We start from the raw sequence: 19,413 nt of genomic DNA, 5'->3' as shown, positions 1-19,413 counted from the left end.
TCTTGATTAACCTTCGATTAGAAAGCTTGCCTAACAACGGTTCTATAGGCTCAAAAACAGTGAAACACACTGTGTAATTTAATAATCTTATCGCTACAATAAAAACGCTCACAAACAAAGAAATAAACGATCGAATATACGATAAAGGAAGAACAACCTATCCTAACAAATCACTAAACGAAAAATAGTATCTAAACAAGAAATGACCCTGATATTTGTACTTTGTTTTGTACGTCTTTCGGCTCGTCGCAATTGTAAGAAACATCGTGAAAATGTTGCACTGTGTGAAACGAAATGCCATGGCGAAAGAGAAGATTCGAGAAACTGGTAACATTTTCAACTACGATATGAATAACACAAATATCTCATTATTTGCTTGTGAACTCCATTGGCGCAACTCGTCCTGCGATCAATAAAGCTGATTTGCATAGAATTCCCAGACGAAATTCAGATATGCCGATATCGATCAGAGAATCTGACTATCGTCTCCGTCGCGAAACGAATTCATGTAACTTGGGCTGCTATCAGTGCAGGACAATTTGTCTAGCCCTGATTGTAGAATCGTGGAACAAGTCTGACATAAGGTAAAGGTGCAATATATATTGTCACTAAGGACCTCCTGGCAGAAGATTCCTCCGCAGACCAGGATGCTTAGAGGCAAGTACTCTAAGACAGTACAATTAATCTTGACGTGTCCATTAGTTTTATCAGAAAGGTTGAAGTTCAGATCATTATGTCTGGTGCAATTTAAAGGTGCAGGAGACTGTTGTCACCATGGCTCTATCAGCAAAAGATTCCTCCGGAGACGTGGATGTTTGCAGTCATGGATTCTAGGACAATACAGTTAATCTCAACCTGTTAACTATTTTTTTCAGAAAGGTTGAAGTTCAGATTATTTCTTGAAGATAAAATGATGCGGTCATAGCAACCTCGCAAACTTAAATGCACTTTTTTCTTATCGACATTGTGGTAATCCGATACCCGCGAAAATGGCGAATTTCTTGAAAGTTTGAAGCCCTCTGACGGTTAGATTATAAATGAAAATAGAAGGTGAGCGATCGATGCTGAATTCAAAATATGTGTTAATCCCCTGAGATGAATCAGCATTATCAGTTAAGTGACTTACTTTCGAAGGATTTTAGGTATTAAACTGAAAATCGCAGAAGTTTGTAAGGAGATTTTTGCTATCTTTCTAACTGATTGTCTTAAAGATGATTTTCTAATCTGGTTTAACAGAACGTGATATCAGGCGACAGATCTTAATCGTAAATTCTTGTAAAGAATTAGAAAGCACCCGAATGAAAATTTGGAATAGTGAAATACCTATCTCTTTTAGGTTGTCCCAAATTGGTTTCATTTTCCCCGGACTTCACTGTGTGAACACTCGAAGTCTCAGCGCGAGCGTAAGTAGTTCCAGTGATTGGATTGAGGTGCTATCGATTCTCAGAATAGAATTCTCTGTATGGGTATTAAAGACATCTCTGGATAGGACTATGTGACCTCCCGTCACCCTGGTGCAAACACAAGTTTTCCTAGAAAACTTAGAATCTACAATTCAGAAGGGTTGTTAATGTAAATAAAAACTACATTGCAGAAAGTCTTAGAGCTGATTTGAGGAGTTTAGCCTATTAAACGCCACCGGAAGGCATCTGATTAAGGAACGGTATTTTAGATGGAGTACGTGAAGGTAATATCTGTTAAGTCAAAAGTGGAACAGAAAAGGGCGAGGTTAAGAGAGTATACGAGCTGAATTCATGGCAACTTTGTTGAATTATCACCCCCTTTGGACAAGACCCCCCAGTTTGACGAGGAAGAATCCTTAATTGGAATCGTCTTGAGACAACTACGCTGTTCGTCGGTACACGTTGCACGATTTGCTTCACTTATTTACATGTATGGGTGTCCCCTATTCTTTCATTTATCCTTTTACGATGACGGATCGTTTGACACCACAATCTCGAGTAAGCGGAAGCTGGAAGCTGACTTGAAATAATTTACTTATCGAGTTAAATGGATATGCTTGAAGAAGGCTTATTGAAGGCACGAAGAGATATGTTAGTTGATTCTGGCTAACGGTAAGTGGGGATGATCGATTACAAACGGACCGACGAAAATCATGCGTCATTCCGACTAGAATTCGTCGCTTTTCTCACTCACCCGTGTTTTTCGACTTACCGTGGGCTTACTAGATATTATCAAGAGAACAAGAGTTGCTTGTGTTTTACTGAGAATGGGGAATTGTGCTCCATTTGAATGGGCAAACAAAAATGAAGTACTGAATTCAACAAACGTATTTGAAGAAACCCACCTGCAGTGAAATAAATTTCTGCCGCGAGATCAGTCCTTAAAGGAGAAGAAAGGCGTCAATCAGCTCAGGACAGTGATAGCTAAAAAACTGCTGAAGGGTCCTTTTCAATAAGACGTTGAAAGTGAACATACGAACAAATTTACAACAAAACTGTGGAAGCTACTGAACTTGAGAATTATTTGTTAGGCAAGAACAAGTCAGCCCTGTGTTTCCAGATGGAGATCCTTTAAAAATTCATATTTATCAGGTAAATAACACCGCATATCGGCCATTTGCATTTGAGCTTTCATCAGATCGTCACACTTAGCAGGTGTCATGCCCGGAGGGAGAATGTATCTTGGAATGAACCATACGAATTCCCTCCGAAAGAAGAGAATAACTTTCCCAGGGGTTAAATTTCGACTTGGTATGGAAAGAGCAAGGAAAACTACCTTTAGATATTTTATAGGGAGTAAGGGCAGAATATGTCGTATATATCAGCGTAAGATCAACCAAAAAAATTTCTCCCCTATTATTATCCAATGTTTTTCTTCATTTCAGGGAGAGAAATCGGGCGGAGTGTCCCTTACTCTAGGCTTATGACACAAATAGCATTTTGTTTAAGAATGGCTCCAATCCAGAGAAGTGAGAGGTTGAAACTCGTGCACACTACTTTTGTTAAAAAGAAACCTCCCCCGGACATCATGGGGTATTAAAGAAAGCTAGGCAAAGTACTTCCCTAGCAACTTGGTTTTCGGGTAATTTGATATTATCAACTGAGTTGATAACGTAAAATAAAATTGGCCACCGTCAAGAGTTTCAAAGCTGTGGTGGCCAATTTACGCTGTCAACTCAGTTGATAGCACTAAATTACCCCGTTATACTCTCCCACCGACGTAGTACCACAGTTTCTTTAGAAACTTACCTTCGTTATCAACTTGCTTTTAGTCTGGCATGCGATGAAGAGAAATTGCATCAATAATTTTGATCGCTATTTTAAAATTTGCATCGAATTTAAATTGATATCTTTCCAAACCGTTGCTATTCTGGTCAGAAGTCGCGTTTTCCCGCCACGATAGAGTAATATAACTCTGGCAAGCTAGTAAGCGGCAGTTAATTCCTCTCCATTGGATACTTTTTATATTAATTCTTCTTATTCCTGAAGGGAACTTCCCGTAATGCTTTTCCACTGGTTCGGGTCAACACCAGAACACGTGTATTTTCTCGGGCCCAATTTTTTTCTCCTGAAGGAAAAAAAATCAGAGACCAGCTTTATTTTGGAAAATCTTTACAATAAAGTCAGTTTCAGTGGGTGATTCCACACCGTTGCGATGCGCATCTGGTACTGCGCATAACATCACGTACTACGTTCTGTTATGAGGCTCGGCCTGTTGGCGTGATTGGCAACACTAACGTGGCGTATTCATGACTCTTGCGGGCCTGAATTTTTTCCAGGCCTTATTTTCACCGTTACTTAAGTAGTGTTCATAACTGCGAGGATCGCTTTCATATTCGTTTCTTCAACCGCAATTCACATAAATGATTTTCATATCTCTACAGTCACTACGTGGGTTTATTTCAGTGGAACCAGCATAATAACCAGCTCCCGGTTGGCTTGTTATGGTAGAGTGCTGCACTGGTATCGTAGAGGTCATGGGTTCAAATCCCGTACGAGCCTGAACTTTTTTCAGGCCTTATTTCACTCCTACTTAAGTAGTGATCATAACTGCGAAGATCGCTTCCAGGTACGATGGTCTTTTCCTTCTGAACGAGCACAGTGAGCTATGTTTTTATCGCATAATTTTTATACACAAAGTATCGCCTTTCAATCAGAACAAGCTGAAAAAAAATATACGGACGGAAAAAAGGTACAGCTAAAAGAACGCAAGAAGCTCGTTATTCAAGGACGCAAATTATCACCTTGAAAGCAATGACTCGAAGCACGTTTTGAATCAGTGTAGCGTTATTTTTCTATAAATTATGAAATACATTGTTCCATATTATACGCTCCTGACTTTTTACCCATCAAGTGTAGTTTTACTGTTATTTTAACCGTACCGTACCTCAAAAATCTGATAGAAGACTGCATCAATGGCTCGAGTCTTGCTGACTTCCAGATGGCGTGTGATCTTGTCCACCATCAAATCCTTAATGAGAAGCTGTTCATTTATGGCCTCGTGAGAGACAATAACGCAATAATCATGTGATCGTTCCTTCGCAACCGCAAACAACATACAGGTATTCGAAATTTGTAGTTTTCGTCTCTGTGTGCAGCAAGGATCCGTCTTCGCTCCACAGCTCTTACAAGTATTTATAAAAAGATCCACTACTAGAAGTTTCCAAATAACTTCTGTCGATCCTCCAAATTGTATTAATTCTTCTTATAAACGCTCAAGTAACACCGTTTAGGATAATAATATTAGGATAATAATAGTAACAATGATGATAACAATAATAATAATAATGATAATAATAATACGGTTTGTAAGAAATCCGCCAAAAGTTTATGCGCCCTATGGGCGACATTACTTACCTTAAAACGAAAGAAGAAATAAATAAGATTGAAACTCCATAGAATAATTAAAAAGAGTTTTTGCCAATGCATGCAGCATTGTCTGATATATTAAGAGCATAACTTCTCAATTTAGCTTATAAGGGTTGTTGACTCGTAGTGCTATTCACTGAGATAAATTCCTTTATTGACAGTTGCGAGACAACGAAATTGAAATGTCTGGATTATTTTTAGTCTTAATGCGCCATGACTAATTCAGTGTGTCGATGTCTAATGCAAATGAACCAAGGAAATTTCTTACTAAGAGTGAAACTTTCGAACTTGAGCCAAGTTTTTATAACATATAACGTTTACAAATCCTTCACGGTATTGATTTCAGGGACTCAAGAAATGTGGTTTCTTTGAAATAAACTCCGCCTTTGAAAGAGCGCTACATCGAAAACGCTAAAAGGCTGCAGCGTTCTACCGAACCAATACATAAATTTTTGTCACGTGCAAAGGACAAAGAAGTCAGAGAAATCATAGGACTCAGATTTTTCGTCTCAAGGTGACGACAAAAACGAATAAAACCTTCCTTAGTTTATTCCTTTTTTGCGTTAGTTCTATGTAAGGAAAGCCAAAATCAATGTTTAATTCTTCGTTTTTGCTGTGGATCGATTCCTAATCTGTTTCCAGAATGAATAATGCATGGTATGGCGATTTGAGACATATGTCACTAAAAAATAAACCCAAGTCTCAAAAGCAATAACGAAAGAGAAAGAAAAACAAACCGGCTTTTATCAAGAAGGAAATAGGTCAATACATGAATCTGTGAAAGAAACCCGGTCAGGCTCTAAGAAATATCGTGTAAACAATATTTATACCGTTATAGTTTGGTGAACCAAACAAAATATTTTAATGAATGTAACATCATAAATGATTAATGTAAAACGAGTTATATTATACATACACAAGTAAACGAATTCTGCTCTTGCGTCACGTTACGCTATTTTTGAATGTGAAAAAAAGAGCGAAAAAAATTCCACATTCTGTACTTGGAACGCATCCGGTTAGCTCGATGGTAAATCTTTTTTGAAACCGAGAAATTATTTTTGTTTTCGTTTAATGAATTGCAGGTTGACAATCTGTCATTTAAAACAACAGGAAGTCTGTAAGAAAACGTCGTATCCCGGAGTATAATGCCGTCAAAATGTTTATTATGTGAATAAGCTAAGTACCACAGCAGTAATTTTAATAATAACCGCGGCTTTCAAAACTATGCACCTTTTCTTTCGCGCAGAAATTTGCATTTTTGTACGTTCGTTGCGACAGATATAAGTGACAATGACAGGGACCAAGAAAGATTAATCTCTCGGCGCCGTGAAAAATAATCAAAATCAACGTGTTTCTTAACGTTTCAACGTCACTGATCGATCTCTTTCTAACCGTTTTTCTCGTCTGGTGACCAGCCTGAAGATTTCTCGTCATACATCACCCGCATAACACGCTGAAAGGAAAACAGCTTGTTTAAATCAGGACCCAAAGCGCTTCACAATAGACCTTAGTCAACGCAAATTCAGACTTCGATAAAAAACGGAAACAATACAGCCGGTCAGACCTGGAAAAATTTGTGCTCCATGCGATCAGATTAAGACTATCTTTCTAGAAGCATCATGAACGTGCCTGCCATTTTGGGGCTAATAGGACTCTGTACTTTTCTTCTTGCCGCCATTTTGTTATACATTTGCAAGAAAAGGTTCGGAGTGGAGCCACAGAGACATTCTTCAGCTAGTGCCAATATTGTAAACAAGCGAGCAGAAGAATGGGACGCCTTGTAGCGCCTGTATGAGGTTAAAAAGTTTTTTGGGAAACATGGATCGCTGACAGGTAGTTCTGTTACTCAGTCGATTACATTGCTTTTAAAAGATTATGCATTTGTAGATACAGAGGTGTACATGGATGTGTTTTAAGCTTCCATTAACTAACAAACAGAGCAATTGATATTTCAAATAACTCCCAGGAGATGAAGAGACATATTGGAACACCTGCCTTTCCGTTTTAAAATGGTGGCTTTGTACTTCAATTCAAGACAAACGAATTCCACTCAGGAGTCGATCAGATATCGAAAATAGTGAAGAAATATGCGTCTGCTCGCTAACCTTGAGGTCACCTAACATTTCTGAGTCAGAGGCTGGTTCTGGCATTTAACGGCAATTGAACTCAAAGATTCTGCACAAAAAAAATTAAAAACAAACCGCGCAAAAAAAAACCCGTCTATGATAATGAATTTCATAAATTAGAAGTTTTACGTTAAGGATGATTATCTTTTTTATTATTCCACAAGGTGCTTTGCTTATTCGAAGGGTATGAATTTTGCATATGCGATCTATGCGTAAGAAAAAAGCCCCTAAAAATAATGATATTTTCCTCTTCTACCAGAAAATATAACTCCTGTACAAGGAAAATGTATACTAAAGAGTTACAAAGGAACAGGGCGATCGGCTTTAGACTCAGGTTTAATTTAATCGTTTTATTGTTTTATTTTTGTTCTAAAAATAAAACGAGACCATGCGGCTTGGATAAGATAAATATAACGCAAATACGCTTGAAAAAAATTAATTTTCTTTGTGTCTGTACTTAGTAAAAACATGGCTCTTAACTGCGCGCTTATCAAATGATCCATGCACACGACGGTGGTAATCCACAAGTTCCCTTTTACGACAAACCGTCATTTGTGTTTCTCTTGAATGTGAGCTTAAGTGATTTCTTCAAAAATCGAACTGACCCTTAAGGCACACCTCTTTGAATTTATTGAGACAGGAAGTGAACGTCTTTCAAAGCAGAGCGATAGGGAGACTTAACTCGGTGATTATTTGGATCAATCGAGATCTCTTCTTAGATTTGCCGTTAAAGTGACTCATTCAGAACCTTTAGCCCTTACCGCGGTTGAAACTGAGAATGAGCGGCTGGAAGATAGAGGCATGACAACGTTATCACTAAGAATAAAATGTGAATTTAAATGGCGACTTTTTGCCACTTCCAAATTGTTTTTACGCGCAGTTCAGGCTTTGACCAAAGTGATTTTGTAATGTAAATTTTAAAAACATTTAGCTTTAAAACTCTACTGCATTCAAATGTTTAAGAAGGAGATTAAAAATGAAAATAGAGACGTCTTTCATTTTCATGTCCAAGGTAATGAAAAGATAAAAAACAAAGTAAATTTATCTGTCAAATACTACAATAAGGTTATTGATTTTTAATTCTTGTTTAAACAAATGCAATAATTCCACAAGCTGTTAAAATTAAAAAGTAAAGAAAAATAGAAACTTAAATTGTAAATACTATATCGAGAATTAGTAAAAATTGCCAAACAAGCGAACAAAATTGGGAATAACGAGTTTTCTTTTTTTTGCATTTACCGTATCTATCTGGTTTGAACTGGTAATTTCCTATTTTTCTTATAAGTTTCTTTCATGTGCATGACACATGAAACCGACTGGGTAGGCCCTGGGAACAAGTCGTTCTCTATCACCCAGGGGAAAGGAGGGGGGGGAGGGGCAGGGGGCGAAGGATTTTGGTTATGTCATGATAAAATTTTAACCTGATCCTCCCATAAGAGTCTGTAGTATCCCCATGACCCCCTCATTGGTAGTTAATTAGCAGTCAGTCTAATATAGCCTTCTCCTTTCGTAGTCTGTTGGCGACGATCAATTACCCCTCCGTTCCGCCTTGAAGCAATGTGACCCCGCAAAATCCTCCATTCTCCCCACGGCCCCACAGCGATAAATATTTAATAGCCTTTACTCAAGTATTTCTCCATGCTATATTGAATAAAAATCAATCACGTGATAACTGGGACTAGAAAAAAGTAAGAGCAGCGATATTCTAAGTTTGTTACTGAATACGATCCAGTCATGTGATTGTTCGGGCCAAGGTAGGATAGTCCGGAAAAATGCTGTTGGTAACTGTGGTTTCGAAAACCTGAGAGGATGTCGTCATCAGAGTCATATGAGGAGTTTTTTGTCGGTCGCATGTTCGTGAAAAATGCTTGGTTAGATTTGCCATTATGTAATCAACTGAAAGACTTAAGTGTCGTTGGACGATAGAGATGCGTCAGTTTGAGTCTGTTGTTCATATTAAGTCATTCCTTCGATTCCTTGGCGATGTCGCATCAATATGTGTACCAGGGAAACCGAGCTCGATAAGGGTTTATTTCAATGTCCTGAGAGTTTCGTAATGCTCCGCCGTTTTCCGAGCAGGTTTTGGTAAACTCCTTGGCGCATCGATTGCTCACTTGCTGCACTAAGAACTCGACTTGTGAGCAAGTCCAGTAAATTGAGGGAATAAGTCGTTTGCATGGTACTAATCTTAGTTGACATCTGTTGCATTCGGCAACAAAAAAGACCCATAAAATTAAGAACAGCTTGCCAAGGTAACACCGCTGTAAACAGAGTAACTGTAGAGAGACAATACAATTATATTTTATGGCTTCAGAGAAAGGGACAGCGTATGAATGATTTTTTAAAAAGGTTGAGTCATCGAATCCTATATATGATTGACAACAAAACTGATATTTTATTTGAAACCCCTTCAATTTACCCAATGTAGACCGTGGTCCTCCCTAGAGAGATAAATAGGAAATCTGAAATGAATCGCGATCGTTGCCTTTTAGAGTAGGTTTGCGCAAAGAATCGTGGGAGACAGGACGTCACAATTTAAACTCGTAATAATGAGAGACCTGGCGCAAACGTTGCACAGAAGATTGGGTCTGAGCCCCTCGGATAAATTTTTAATGCTTAAAGGCCCTTTTTACACCAGAGCGCTGATGAAAAGAAAAAAATTGCCAAATGTTGTAATTCTGCTGAAAATTCACGTCACTGAACAAGTCGCAACAATTGCTTTTTTTAGAGGTGAGATAACAATAAATCAAGTGGCAAATGTAGATTTAAATTCTCTATTTCAGTTCATCTCCCATCAGATAGAATTGCCGAACAATACTTATTCATGAGCACCGACGCGGCAAAATGTGCTTTGAATATACGTCTAAAATGTACTTTGAATAGTCAAGAATTGGAGAGAAAATGCCCTAATTTCCCTGCGGGGCGTTGATAAAACTCAATTTCCTCGCAATGCTAAGTCCTACTATATGTTTTGAGCAACGAGCATTTCAAGAGAAATGTTATATCTACGATTGAAGCTTTTTTTTTAAGTTTTTGCACGGGCTTTCTGCGTTCAAAAACTTGGGAACAAATCGGCCTTTTCAGAGGGGAACATGTTCCGGGTTCGGGGTTAAGAGCGATTTTAAATGAGCAAGTCTGGCTTCAAAAAGTGAACTACAGGAAAGAAAAAGTTCGGTCTTTTTGTTAATCTGTTCCGTCTTCACTTTTTAAATCGGCGTAAGATAACGACTAGCCATCTGAAAATTAAAATTGGGACTTGAACGTATGTTGAAATGTGACGCATCTTTGCGTAGTGAGCCATTGTTTGACGCTCTTACCTGTATTACAATGGCTATCGAAAAATTACCTTAAACATGAAGAAAAGTTTGAAAGAAAATATTCCCATTGCCTACATGCTAACTCAGACCATTTCGAAGATGCTTCGATAAATCGTCCAATTTTTAAGTACAAGTTAGACTATGGGTCTAGATTTTTACATACATTTATTACTTTTGAAATTCATAACTTTTAATATCATCCTCGATGTTTTAGCTCGCAACAGAAATTATGTCATGATTCTCTTGCCAAGAAAAGCTGACTTAGAAGAAGACTATGACTATGACTGAAAAACTGAATAAAAGCAGAAACAAAACAATTTTATAGTGTATGTGCTTTTTTCACAGATTAAAAATTTTTTGAAGATGAAAATCTTTTGAGAGAATGTTTGTTGTTGTCCAGACGGCACTCTTTCGATAAGTACTCTCAAGGTGCTAAGTTATCATAACCGGAAGCTGAACTACATTTGAACATAAGAACCACTCGAGATTTACCGGCCTTCTCAATATTCAAACCCTTTCTTTTATTTTAATATTTGTTTAGAATTCAAATAAATCCAACAAGAATTTCTTCGCTCTGACGAGGGCTGACACTCGAAATGTTAGCTTTAGAAACTCACTATATGGTGCCAGGCCAATTTATGTAATCAACTCAGTTGATAACTGAACTTAATTATCTTGTATTACCCTCCGTGACACAGCAACACAGTTTCATTAAAATCTCATCTCACTAATTCCAACAACGCGAAAGATCGAAAAAAAGCGGAATAAAAAAAAGACTAAACAGGAATCCATCAGGAAAATCATTAGGACTTAATAAAATGGTAAGAAGGTATTCCATGTAAAAAAAATAGATTCCATGTCACCCCTTGCCTCTGTTCAATGGTGAATCACACATGACATCAAACTGTAGATGGAACTGGCAAAATATCTTTTGTGATCTCTGACGTCTTCAGTTCATGTACTGCCCCAAGGCTTCATGGAATCTATTTGTCTTACGTCATAAAAAAGCAAAATATTGTTGAGAGTGACTTCATCTTTTCGTCTGTCCTCCCATAGGTCATAAGTAGGAACCAACTAGATGCATGTGGGATTAAGCTTATCATTTAATCGCTAATAAGTTCCTATTTAGCTTTCTACTTTTTTCGTTTTGTTTTTGCGTTTTTTATGACAAAATTATTGCAATTATAAGTAGGTAGAATTGAGTAAGAGAAATTTGTTTTTGATTGAGTTATGTATTCTACTGTGATGTATTGGAGGCTGCGGTTTGTGCAGTCCGTGCCAAGAATAAATTCAACGGCACACTGACAAAATTTGATCTTCTTTAATTACCAAGTGAGCAATAAATCCTGTCACGGCAACACCATAAAAGGAAAGGTGACGAGGTGGAATTTTCTTTATTTGTTGGAGGACGTAGTTTTTATGAGGAGGCCGGCAATCTCGATCGATCTCATTAAGCCCAGATTAATGGATTTCTCGAAAAGTCAACAACCTATCTATTATCCGCAGCAGATAAGCCGTGCTTCATTAGCTATCTACCACAGCTTACGTTAGCTTCGTTTCACATTGGCAAGAGCAGCAAACGAAACGTTACGCAGTGATCAGAGGGTAGCCGTTTAAGAACAACCCAACCGAGTAAAAAGTCTGAGAGGGCTTTTGAACTTTTAAAATGGAGGTGGATGAACGAAACACGCCAACCGTCGTCCTTGAAACAGCTATATTTGCCTTGGTGATGGTCCTTTCGCTTCTTGGAAACTCTATGGTCTGCTATGCTGTGCGCAGAAGCCCAAGTCTTCGTAGTCCGAGCAACTACTACATCATTTCCCTTGCACTAACCGATATTTTCCAAGCTCTGTTCATTATGCCGTTATCTGTTGTTTTTCTAGCTACTGGGAAATGGCCTTTTGGATCGCATCTGTGTCATTTCGTAGCCATCACAAAGATATCCCTGGCAAAAGTCTCAACGTTTACCATGGGTCTGATGGCGTTGAATAAATATTACAAGATAGCGAAGCCAGCCAAATATCCAAGTATTTTCACCAAGAAATTCATCATTGCCTCAGCATCGGTAGTATGGGTGGAACCCTTTGTGTTCTTTCTCCTTGTAGTGTTTGCCGTCGATTTCGGTGTGAGACCAATCCTAGGCTTCGCCACCTGCGTCATCGATTTAAATCCCTTAGCTCTGCCTGTCTACATATTCCAAACCTACTCCCCTTATTGCGTCATTGGGTTTTGCTACTGGAAAATTTACCGATTTGTGAGGATGCACAATGAAAGCGTATCATGGCAAAGTGCCAATGTAAAACATATTAACGTCAGCAAAACCTTGTTTGTTACTGTCGTCGGATTCGCAAGTCTCTGGGTGCCTGCACACGCCATGTTTATCATATCAATTTTAACATCAATTCCCCGTCAGCTTGAAATTCTTGTGACACTTTTAGCGTTCACATCCAGTTGTGTAAATCCTTTCATTTATGGCTTTATGAATCGCGCATTCAAAATCCAATTCAAAAACATATTTGCGCCACGAAATACTAACTCGATAGCCGCAGAATCTGCCGGCCGACATTAGGCACGAGATATGGAAACGTTCTCAATCGCGTATTCATTATATTTCATGCAATGCTTACTGGATGACAAAATTCGTTAGTTCATTCCTTTTTTTTGGTCGATTCAGCTGAGAATCAGTGGCAAAATTATCAGTGATAAAGTGATCAGATGATAAATATGGATTTGAGGAAAAACAAATAAACTATCTACAAAGGATTTTTCGGCATCAGAGCCTTCTTTTGTTGTTCCCAACAAAATGCGTAAAAATGCGTAAATTTTTATGCCCAATGCGTTAAAATGAAAAGACAGCTTTAATGTTTTATAGAGATATTGGCACCATTGGGTTTATTTCAATTACCTTTTGACAGTATTTTATCATCTAATGGCCATCATCGCCTGTTGTTTTGATTGTGTAATCATGTTAATGCTAACATATGGAAATGAAATATAGTTCATGTTTCTACATTTCTTAACAGACCAATTTTTTTTATCAATTTTTTTTTGTTTTAATCTTTAACAGTTAAGTATAATCTGTAAAATCCTAACCATTGTAATGCGCAATTGAAAATTTTACACTGATAATGGCGCAATATAAGTTAATAAACCATTATAATTATTATTTCATTTGTCTTTCGAATCCTATCAGTAACTATGTCATGTTCTTCCTCCTTTTTTTCTCCATAATATATATATATATATATATATATATATATATATAACTAACTGCAGACAGTACTGTTTCGGCCTTCTGGGCCTCATCAGTGCAGTGCTGATGCTAGGATGGAGGAAAGACTATATAGCCACCTCAAGTGATCTCACATATGTGGGATCATCTAAGCCATATATATATATATATATATATATATATATATATATATATATATATATATATATATATATATATCATCTATTAATTGCTGTCTGACGAGCGCTTAGGCGCGAAACTCAGAGTCACAGAGAATCGATGCGTCCTCTTTAATTCTTTAACTTATGTATTTTTAGCTTTGCTACCACAGCATCGAGCCCTTTATGCCAAGGTAGACTCTACCCCCACATTCATTTATATATCATCTATTATATATTCCACCAAAATTTCAAGCATATCAACAGCTGTGAAATATATTTTTTTGTAATTCATTATGTGCAGAGATGTATGACTTTTACAAAATCTATAGGACTGCTTAGGAGGGAATACTGAGTTCAGCTTTACATGAAAACTTGACGTACGTTATCTTCTGAAATCTAACGAGGAATGCTTGAACCAGCATGTAAATATTTTGCGAATCTTTAGTTATATGTTATGTAGCTATATAATTTACCAAGTGAACAATAGATCTTGTCACGATAGCACCATGGCAGGAAAGGTGACGAGGTAGAATTTTCCATGTTTGCTGGATGACGTGCATCGATCAATGTCAGTATCTGAGTAACTTCGCACCTACCCCTCCCCTATCCCAACATTAACCTTCACTTTTACCGGTTGACTGTTAATGGAACGTATATTTGTTGTAATAGCCATGAAATGAGAAGCCTGATTTAGGTTTTTTTTAAAACGGTATGTGAAAACAACATATGATACTACTGTTTGCATCTTAGAGGACGGTTTCACGTTTGTAAAAAACTTAGTTTCTACATGTAATAACCTCAAGAACATTATCAAGAACATGTTTTTTTAAAACTGATCTTTATAGGGGGGATTTGTCAGAAGTGCGCATGATCACATCAATCAAGAGAGGATGATCCCTCTACTCCATTTAATAGAAAAAAGTAGTAGAATTCAATAAAAGCTAAATTTTTTCGTTTGTCTCACGATGTAGTGTGATGTAGATCGCGACGTTTCGACTGCATACTGCTGGTCTTCTTCAGGCGATAAGGTCGACTGATCATGCGTAATCTTATAAAGCATGCTGCTCTGCTGTGATTAGTTGGTTTTCAACAGCTCTGATTGGTGCATTTCGATCCTTGCTGTTTCACTCAGTGATTTGCTTCCTCGGCTCTCCTGTTGTTGTGTTTTTTGGTCGTGGGCATCCACGCTTCTGGAATTTCTATTCCACTATCCCTGTTGATGTTGTTAGAATGAAGTCTTATGTGAATTGCCTCTTTGACCCTGCGCGTGTTGTAATAAGGGTCACGATCAATAAACTTTACTTAGTTCCAGAGTGGCTTGTTTCCGGTGTTGTGGGCATGCTCTGAAACGGCGGAGGTCTCGGTACGGGCGAGTCGGATGTCTCGATCGTGCTCCTTAATTCTGTCTTGCATAGGTCTTCCAGTCTCTCCGATGTGCGCCTTGCTGCATTCACAGGGAATCCTGTAAACTACGCCGTCTTGTAGTAGAATTCGTCGCCTATTAGATCGGCACTACTCTAAATAAAATTAGCTGTTAATACAATTTGAGATAGAATAAGTGTGCTTGAATGATTTCGTTGACTTGGTAAAGTAATGACTTTTGCCGTCCTCGGTAAGACGAAAACTGCGCTGAAACAGAAAAAATAGATGTACATAGCAATAATAATAATAATAATAGTAATAATAATAACAATAATAATAATGATAAATAATAATAAAAAAATAATATTAATAACATAATAACATATTTACTCAGAGTAAACCCGTCAGCCGAAGCTGTTATAAAAGGGTGCCTTGGGCAATTTAAAATAAACAATTGAAGAAAAAATTACTATAACAGATGAACCATTAGAAAAATGTAAAAACTATGTACAATGTTGATGGATAAAAACTAAGAATTGTTTAACTAAGTAAATTAAAAACAAAAATCCAGAATTTTTTAAGAACTCTAAAAAATAATATCATCATCACAATTTTCCCCTTTCTCTGTTAAAACCGATTGAATTTCTGCATTTTTTTTTGAATAGCAGTTAATAAATTTAAAAAATATACGAACCAGCTGACGGTAAAAGCAAATTCCAATTAAAATTTTAAAAAGAATTCAATAGCAAAAAAAGGTGGCAGTCATTCCCGCATGGAAATCTTTAGTTGAATTCAGCAGTAAAAGAAAATGGTGCAAAGGCGCAATGCGTGTGTCACATGTTTTGAAAAAGAATGACATGCAAGTTGTGTGAAAGCAATTCAACTTCCACAGGAACACTTAGCAGTAGTAGGGGAAAAAAAGCCCTAATATATATGCTTATCCTGCCATTCCCCTTGGGTGACCTCATAATACAGTTTGGATTGTTTGGTAACTCCAGGGGCAAATCAAGAATCAGAGAAACTATTTTAAATATGATCTGTATATTTTTATTTTACATTCAGGTCACGGTCTCAACAATCAACATATGTCTACATTCGTCTGCTTATTCGATCTTGGTACAGCGTTAAAACCAATTGAATTGCTGCATTATTTTTTTGAATAGCAGTTAAACGTCACTGTCTTAACAATCAACATTCATCTACTTATTCGATCTTAGTACAGCGTGTTTATTCATATTGTCATAGTTTAAAGTGGAACTTTCTGCACATGCAGTTAGGTTAGTGTAATGTGTAATTACAGCTATAGTGACTTACTGAATAGTCTTACAGTGACCCCCTTATGCGCAAATAACGCTATATATTATGATTAACCCTGATAATGATAATATGATAATGATAATAGTCTTCATTGCCAAAAGATAAGAGTACATGTCTTTTTTTACATTATAGTCGCCTGTACACATAAAAATTTACCCTAAAATTTAAACTAGTTAAACTACAAATGGGTGACAAAATACTACGTAGAAACTATATCATCTTGTGTTTAAAAATCAATCTATTTACATCGTTTGGTATTAACCTGGGGGGGGGGACACTGTTTATTATGTAGATTGTACTGATTTATTCTCCTTTGTTGGAGGTAAATACGAGCCTAGCGGATGATTATCTACAGAGATAATAGCCTTTAAAATCTAGCAGTCCTGTCTATATAAAAGGTCCTTAGTAGGAACGGGAGACGAAAAAAAGCGATGCTTGTGGCAGCGACCCAAAAAAGATTGTATAATATTCAAATATTATTCTCACGCTCCATACACAGAAAGGAAATAAGTAAAATCCGGTAGACGATTTCTGGTATATTTACATGTCATAAAGCAAAATAACACATACAATGGCTTTATTTTTTAGAAATTGACTCGTACAGTATTTGTTGATTTTTCCTTAAGATAAGGATGTGTTTCCATAGTTTTCTTTCGAACCGTTTTTTGATCCTCCTCACTGCAACCTATCCTGAGGTTTTCATAAAACTTTGCCTTTAGATGTTTTTTTCCCCGTATTATTATCATTATGCGAGCGATTAATTGCGAAATTTTATAAGGACCATCCCCACTTGTTGGAGGAGGGAAGCAAGAGGAGGAAGAATTTGAAGAGAGCGTATCATGGTTAATATTTTGCTCCAAATCTCTGTCGGAATCACAAGTTTTGTGTGACTTCAACAATCGAAGATTTCATTAGAAATATCCGCGGAAACTTTGCTTTTACAGTCAGTCTAAATATTTTCTTTAGAAGACAATCGATATAATTTTAAACGAATCCATTACGAATTGACTAGAGCGCCTGTTTTTGAAGAAATTTTATCGATAATTTGGCATTTACAAAGTTTCTGAAAATCTGATAGCGCATATACTCTCACGCACCTTTTAAATAAACGTAAACATGATCACCGAAATCACCTTAAAATAATTTCCTAATAATTTCCCTTTCCGAAACTAGCGAGAGACTTTCACCTGTATGTACATTCTAGGTAAATATTTTGCCACTATTCATAAAGTTTCCTAATATCAATTGATAGCCATTTTTGTATTGCGTGTATATCCGCAGCACATCAAAAGCCGCCAATTCCTGGGGCATCTTAACACACTTAAGCCGGTTTTTTTTTTTAAATTTCAATTAATCTTATTCTTTTTAGAGAAAATGACCGGTGAGCTTAATTTTGAGCTGAACCAGAATCTGAGGCAATCGGATTATTTCTTGTTGTCAAGATTTTCTTGAATTCGTGCCTAAATGCCCGATTCATGAAACCATAAATGAAAGGATTTACACAACTAGATGTAAAGACAAAAAAGGTGACCATAAATTTAAGCTGATGAGGCACGTATAACTTGAAAAGAAACGCTACAAATACGGCATGAGCAGGCACCCAAAGAATGGCGAAACCAACAATAGTTACGAGAAGTGTTTTAGTAATTTTAACATGCTCGACATTGGCACTCTGCCACGAAATATTGGCATTATGCATCCTCACGACGCGGTAAATCTTCCAGTAACAAAACCCGATAACAAAATAGGGCAAGTACATTATAATTAGCACAACAGATACAAACTGTCCAAAACTTACTGTACAAACTGCGAAACTCAAGTCTTCCTGAGGGTGGGAATCGGAAGCAAAGGCGAAGATGAGAGACATCAAAACCATCGTTACCCACGCTGCTGATGCAGTTATAACAATAAACCTCTTTGTAAAAATACTTTGGTAACTCGCTGGTCTCACTATCTTGTAATATCTGTTCAACGCCATCAGCGCCATCGTCAATAGTGAGGTTTTCGACAAAGACAACTTTGTAATCGCAGAGACGTAGCACATTGGGGTTCCAAATGGCCACCTTCCCATAGCTAATAGGAAAACAGATAGCGGCATTACCAGCACAGCTTGGAAAATGTCGGTCAGCGCCAAAGAAATGAGGTAATAGTTGCTCGGACAACGAAGTCTTGGGTTTCTGCGTATAGCATGGCAAACCATGAGATTTCCGAGAAAGGAAAGAACCATCACCAAAGTGACCAACCCAGTCTCAAATAGCACGGTTGCTGTATTCCTATGCTCCATGTTCACTTGTCTAGCTCCTTTCCTTTCGCTTATCTCTTTCTTGCGGGTGGTTGAAACTCTGGTAAGCGTCAGAAACAGACTTTTCAGCTTTGACGAGTGATTGATATGTATCAATTCGCGCCTTCAAAACGTCTTCGTGGGAAGTGCGATCCGATTTCAAGTATTTCACCCGAGCTGTTTGCTTCGACTGTGAGGATGAAATAACGTTTCGATAAGCGCATTAATTTAACGAAAGTCAGAGTTGCACAAAACATCTGCTCCAAAACTTAGGTCAATATTAATAGTGTCATCAATAAATAAACATCCTCCACATCAGCTTAGAACCTAAAAGCGTGTTGTTATCAGCTCTCTTGCTATATTGCTATCTTACTTTATCCTTTGAGCACAATGCAAATAGTCATCGTCACTCATTGTTCTCTTTGAAAATTGCAGTCAGTGTTACCTTTTAAGCTGATGAATTGTTTCCTCTACGATGTAATAAACAGACGTACACTTAGAGTGGGTGTACATTAGAACTCATCACGTCTTAACGCTGTCAATTTTTTTTCTTTCATGAATACACATACAGCTCTACCAAATATTAATTTATATCTACGTAGTAATTTAAATGGAAATTTTGTATGTGGTATTGTTCCTAACAGGAAATAAGCAAAACACCTTAATTAATACCTGGAAGTAATATATTTTAAATCTTATATAGAAGTTCCCTGTAAGTCTGTTTTGAGTTTAACTTATTTTGTCTTAGCGAATTTCCTTCTCAACTGCCTTAATATAGGTTAATT

The 19,413-nt window shown here is 37.2% G+C and overlaps 2 protein-coding genes across 2 annotated transcripts; one reads left to right on the top strand and one right to left on the bottom strand.

Moving 5' to 3' along the window:
- Positions 1 to 11,830: 11,830 nt before the first annotated feature.
- LOC113674206 (histamine H2 receptor) lies at positions 11,831 to 13,440 on the top strand. Its single transcript, XM_027190682.2, has one exon. The coding sequence runs from the start codon at positions 11,942 to 11,944 to the stop codon at positions 12,842 to 12,844; it is 903 nt and encodes a 300-aa protein (XP_027046483.2). The 5' UTR covers positions 11,831 to 11,941; the 3' UTR covers positions 12,845 to 13,440.
- Positions 13,441 to 15,047: 1,607 nt separating this feature from the next.
- On the bottom strand, positions 15,048 to 19,143 carry LOC149044308 (octopamine receptor beta-2R-like). The gene is made up of 2 exons (XM_089211017.1): positions 18,146 to 19,143; positions 15,048 to 15,297 (listed from the first exon to the last, which is right to left on the bottom strand). Exons 1-2 carry the CDS (start codon positions 18,629 to 18,631, stop codon positions 15,196 to 15,198), a joined length of 588 nt encoding a protein of 195 aa, XP_089067143.1. The 5' UTR covers positions 18,632 to 19,143; the 3' UTR covers positions 15,048 to 15,195.
- Positions 19,144 to 19,413: the final 270 nt, after the last annotated feature.

Source organism: Pocillopora damicornis, chromosome 6 (genome assembly GCF_964200805.1).
Source record: "Pocillopora damicornis chromosome 6, jaPocDami1.2, whole genome shotgun sequence".
Classification (NCBI taxonomy): domain Eukaryota; kingdom Metazoa; phylum Cnidaria; class Anthozoa; order Scleractinia; family Pocilloporidae; genus Pocillopora; species Pocillopora damicornis.
This window is presented reverse-complemented; position numbering and strand designations above follow the sequence as displayed.

What these genes read in the sequence shown, in the direction of transcription:
- LOC113674206 (XM_027190682.2), top strand. Translation starts at nt 11,942, where the DNA reads ATGGAGGTGGATGAACGAAACACGCCAACCGTCGTCCTTGAAACAGCT.
- LOC149044308 (XM_089211017.1), bottom strand. Translation starts at nt 18,631, where the DNA reads ATGGAGCATAGGAATACAGCAACCGTGCTATTTGAGACTGGGTTGGTC. An exon ending in TGAGTTTCGCAGTTTGTACA is followed by an intron (nt 15,298 to 18,145) that starts GTAAGTTTTGGA and finishes TTTCTGTTTCAG; the next exon opens with CGCAGTTTTCGTCTTACCGA.